The following is a 5,354-nucleotide window of genomic DNA, read 5'->3' on the forward strand; positions in this document are numbered from 1 at the left end:
CAAAGTTGGACTGAGCTATGAGCTTGACTATGTAGATATTATGCCAAATATATTTAATATGTATGTAAAAGTTATGGGCTTGAGTCCAATACAGTCCTAAAGTAAATTCGCCTTTGGTTTAGAAAGACTTTCTTTTAAGCTACGTAAACAGATCTGACTTCTACATTAATATTCATTCGTTTGAAATGTTCATCATGTGCAAAATAAGAAAAAATAAAAATTTGTGTATTTAAAAAATATAATTTATAATTCTTGTGCAAATAAAAAATATATAAAAATTTATATATTTAAGTACTATTACTCCTTTCAGAAACCACCCCCTTCTAATACAACATTACACTTCATTGTCATAATATATATAGTTAACTTATGAAAAAATAATACTCCATTCATTCACAAAGAGTGTGTGGTGAAGTGGAGAACACGAGTTTAATAAAAAGATTGAAAGATTAATTTTATTGTTAAAGGATAGTATCGAACTCACTAAATTGTAAAAGTAAATGATGGATATTTTGTAAATATTTGTGAATCAGATTTAAATTACAATGGAGGTTTCTAAAATTTGATTAAAAACTTTTAAAGCATATCAAACTGCATAGCTATATTTTACTGAAAAATAAAATAGAAATTATTTAATCAATAAAAGCGCTGCAAATTCTATAAAGAAGATAAATATCGCATTTTGCTGAATCATTTTCCCCGTGATTCTCTTTAAAGCCTCCTCCACTCCCCCGGCCCCCGAAACTCCATTTTCGTTTGTTGTGTGTATAGGTATCTACGCATATCTCCATCAACTCCGCCACTGATACAATTGAGAACGCAATCAGAGGAATCGCTTCTCGATTTCTTCAGGTGATGATCGATTCCGTGATACTGTTTTTTATATTCTATTCTATTTTGTTGATTGGAGAAGAAATTGCATGTTCCTCGGAATTAGTTCCGTTTTTATTTCATATGAACAATGCGTTCTGGTTTTTGAGATGTTTTCATGTGATTTGTTACTCTGTTTCATATTGCAATTTGTGAATCTGCGTTTATTAGTTTCGTTTTATTTAGTTTAATCATCATTCCGTTTTTGAATCTGCTCGGTATTTGTTCCGATTCTAATCAATTCTTATCCGTTCAATTGAATCTGCAGCTCCAAACTCTCGAATCAAAACTCTGAAATTCTTCCAAAAAAAAAAAATTCATAAAAAGATGATGTCATCGCTGTTATCATCGAATCCAGCAGTAAATTCGGACAGATCATCCACCAGAAGAAAGAAGAAGAAGAAAATCCATCACGACGCCCAAATCCAAGCCGACAACCAGCAAAACATCTCCCCGATTCAATGGAAATCCGACGCTCAGCAGCAAATCTACTCATCGAAGCTGCTCCACGCGCTGCAGCAGGTCCGGCTCGGCTCGTCGGGATCCGAGCCGTCGGCTCCGCGGCGGGTGCGCGACGCCGCGTACGGCGTCCTGGCCGCGACGGCGAGGGGGCGGTCGCGGTGGAGCCGCGCGATACTGACGAACCGGCTGAAGCTCAAGTTCATGAAGAAGAACAACATCGCGAAGCGGCAGCGCAAGATGATGACAGTGATCGCCGCCGGGAATCAGCCGCGGAAGAAGTCGAAGGTCGGCGTCTTGCGGCTCAAGTCCAAGTGCTTGCCGGCGTTTCAGCGGAAGGCGCGGGTGCTGAGCCGGTTGGTCCCCGGCTGCCGGAAACAACCGTTGCCGGTGGTTTTGGAGGAGACGACGGATTATATAGCTGCGCTGGAAATGCAGGTACACATGCACCTCTCTACCTCTCTCTGACTCTCTCTCTATATATATATATACACACACACACACACACTCTTAACACTATATGTAATTTAAAGGCATTAGCAATTACTCAAAATTTTCTACTTGACTACGTTGCTATTTCGCTGAGTGATTAAAAGTAAATTATGAAATGTAATGCTATATTGTTAATTTCTGGAGTTATGTTACATAATTTAGTGAATAAATTGTCGTAGATTCACGCCTTAATTCATACTAGAGATGAAAAAGGTAATTTGTGAAATTAATAAATTGTAGTTTGGGTGCATTGTAGGTGCGAGCCATGAGTGCATTAGCCGAGCTACTTACCGTTTCAGGCTCATCTTCTAGCAGCACAGCCACAGCGCAACCCGGCTCAGTGCGGACCCCACCCAACTAATATGGGTTTTTCTTCTCTTTTTTCTTTTTGGTTTTACTGACTATTCAGATATTCTCCCACCTTATGAATATCCGAATGTGAATTATATATCTCTGATTTTAGTTTTGTTATGGAAAATATTGGAATATGTGGATGAGCATTATGCCTAGAATATTAAGAACAATGAAATTAATTAGAAATGATAATGTTAATAATAATACTATATCGTTACTATTTGAAATGGAGATAATTAGGATGGGCTAATGTGGATTAGGTGCAAGGAATCAAGTCACAATCCTCTTTATTCACGTGGTATCAACTTTTAAGTTTTGCAATGGGGTCGTTTACGATAGTAAGATTACAAGTCTTTTCCACAGTGTTTGTGTCTAAAATTATTTAACAGCGATGGATAAGCTTTTTTTTTTTTTTTGATCGGGCAAAGTCATGTATGATTGGGTATTTTTCATATATATTATTAAATTTTTTAATTTTATTTTTTACATGAGATATGATTCAAGTAAAATTAATTTAAATGATAAAGATTATCAATTTTTTTGAAAATTTCAAGTGATTTTAATAAAATAATTTTTATTTATTTAGATTAATCTTTGAAAATATACGCTTTTCAAGAAGAGTAGCTTTACCTCGATGTATGTTGAGTGAGTCTTTGTGTTGTCTTGTGGATCGAGATTCGTGTAAGGTTTTTGTATTGTTTAATTCTTTAAAATGGCAGTAAACTGCTGAAAGGATAAAGTTTTTTGCATTTTGTTTACTTCAATTAGATTATGAAACTTAGTTCAAAACATCGGGATCGATGCATTTATTCCCAAGTAAAAGGATTGAAATTAAAATTTGACATGGATAATATTATTGTATAATGATGGAAATGTAGGTGGGAATGCTATCTGGGATTTGTGTAATAATGGTAGGGGCGTTTTGGTGGTGAAGAGAAGTAGAGTCGGTTAAGAAATCTGGTTTGTGCCATGCCCTTATCATTACTCCACGCTGTAACATGTGGAGCTCTGAAAATGACTACATATATTTTTCTTGTATTTTTATCAAACCATGAATGCACATGCACCCACACCCACTTTGTGTTGCCTCAAATACTCTCACATTGGTGCTTAACGATTGGGTCTAGTGGACCAACTATTATAATTTTTTTTTTAAATTTTTAATTTTTAATTTTTGTTTAAATTTCATATCCAAATTAGGAAATCAGTCATATACATCTATCATACTTACAAATTTTAGTAAAAGAAGCTAAATTGTGGACAACTAAATTCCTTCTATTTCTATACATATGAATTTTAGTTTTACTGTTTTCTTAAGTTGAATATATTATACTATAAGAATTGGACACGTCGAATGTAGTGAATAAACTTGTGGTCACATGTTATGAATTTCAGCTGTGTATTAATTCCTTTTTGAAAGTTATTTATTCAGTCATCTTTGTGATCTAACAAGGTTTGACAAAGTTAGTTTTGTACTACTGATTTTCATTCACATATACTTGTTTGACATTTAACTTCGAAAGGCATTTATTTGTATGACATGATGATGAAGCGTTGGGGGGTATACTCCTTTTTTTTTGTGATAGATTACACAAATAAATAAAAAAACTTAATTTAAAGATTGCGCGACGAGAGTATACTTTTATATATATATATATAAATTACATAAGTAAATAAAAAAATTGAATAAATTTCAAAATCTCAGATTTTGGGCATTAACTCTGTACTGCTATGCCAGCACACGCAAACCCGCAAACCGTTGGGGCTATACTTCTTGTATGACAAAGAGTCCCAAAGCAGATTCATTTAATGTGGATTTTTCATCACTAGATTGGATTTAGGTTTTGTTGCAATTTTTATTTTAGAAAATGAAGATTGATAAGAGGACCATAAATTGGAAATATATAGTAAATGAAAACTAGGGGAATAAAGTCAGACAAATGACAGTGCACATACACAAGAGAGAGAGAGGAATGCAAAACTACTTTTTCATGTGCACCAACACCCACAAAAGCACATGATGCATCCATCCACCCATGTGCATCACTAAATCTCCTACCTTTTCAGTTTTGTATTTCTATTTTTAATATAGGAAAGAAGAAATTTTATTATAAAATGCCCAAAAAGAAGAGTGTAAATACATCATATAATCTTATTCACAATGAAAAAAAATCATGTGAGAAAATAGAAAGGAAACGACGAGAAAAACAAAAATAAGACGTGAGTCTCGATGTCAGTTCAAAAATTTTAATGTTCTATCCCGTTTTTTTTTTTTTTTTTTTTGAGGGCGTTCTATCCCATTTTTTATGCTTCGTTTGTATATCACTTTTGATTTTTTTAGTTTTTCTTTCATTATTCCCCAATGATTTTTTATTATTTTAGTTTTTTTTTTGACTTGGGGGAGTTGGGGAGGGGGAGCAATGGTGTCCCCTTGAATTGATCATATATGTATATATAGATATATATATTGTTGGAAATATGGTTTTGGAAATATGGTTTTATGCCATATCTGAAAATTATTATTTAATTAAATATTTATTATTTAATTAAAATAATTATTGGATGTTAATCTACATCTCGAGTAGATCAACGTGATATACTTGAAGTCTCAAAACCGATTTCCGATGAGTGAGATATTGTATGTCAAAGTTTGGATGTTGAAGAGGAAAAATAACATTTGTTATGTTATCCCACATTGGAAAACATAGAGATGTTTTCCATGTATAAGAATAGCAAAGCACATGGAGTTAATAAATTGACTTGTGGGCTTGCTAGTGGGCTTGATCTAAGTACTAGCCTCGCGCACACACACGCGCGCCGCCGCCGACGATCGATCGATCGGACGGACGGACGGACGACGACGTCGCCGCCGCCGCCGGACGGGCGGGTCGGGTACGGGCCGCGGCCAAGGACTTGGATCTTGGCAATTGGTGTTTGGGGCCCAAACTATTTTTTGGACCAACTCCATTGGGCTTTTAATTTTGGCCCAACAGAATTATTTTCTTGGCCCGACTGATTGTTTTTCCTAAGCCCAGCCCATAACAGCAACAGTTGACAGCAGCAGCAGAAGAAGCAGGACGCCAACTTCGACTTCTGCATGGCGTCTTCAATTTTGCAACTAAGTTTCTTCAATGACTGCGCCCACCGGCCAACTCTTCAACCTTTACGGCTTCCAGCCG

The 5,354-nt window shown here is 35.4% G+C and overlaps 1 protein-coding gene across 1 annotated transcript; it reads left to right on the forward strand.

The window, feature by feature from the left end:
• The first annotated feature begins 602 nt into the window (after positions 1-602).
• Positions 603-2,309, forward strand: LOC131024259 (transcription factor bHLH148-like). Its single transcript, XM_057953780.1, has 3 exons — positions 603-852; positions 1,139-1,767; positions 2,078-2,309. The coding sequence occupies exons 2-3, from the start codon at positions 1,198-1,200 to the stop codon at positions 2,180-2,182; spliced, it is 675 nt and encodes a 224-aa protein (XP_057809763.1). The 5' UTR covers positions 603-852; positions 1,139-1,197; the 3' UTR covers positions 2,183-2,309.
• The last annotated feature ends 3,045 nt before the right edge of the window (positions 2,310-5,354 follow it).

This window comes from Salvia miltiorrhiza, chromosome 5, assembly GCF_028751815.1.
Source record: "Salvia miltiorrhiza cultivar Shanhuang (shh) chromosome 5, IMPLAD_Smil_shh, whole genome shotgun sequence".
NCBI lineage: Eukaryota > Viridiplantae > Streptophyta > Magnoliopsida > Lamiales > Lamiaceae > Salvia > Salvia miltiorrhiza.

What these genes read in the sequence shown, in the direction of transcription:
- LOC131024259 (XM_057953780.1), top strand. Translation starts at nt 1,198, where the DNA reads ATGATGTCATCGCTGTTATCATCGAATCCAGCAGTAAATTCGGACAGA. An exon ending in TAGCTGCGCTGGAAATGCAG is followed by an intron (nt 1,768 to 2,077) that starts GTACACATGCAC and finishes GGTGCATTGTAG; the next exon opens with GTGCGAGCCATGAGTGCATT.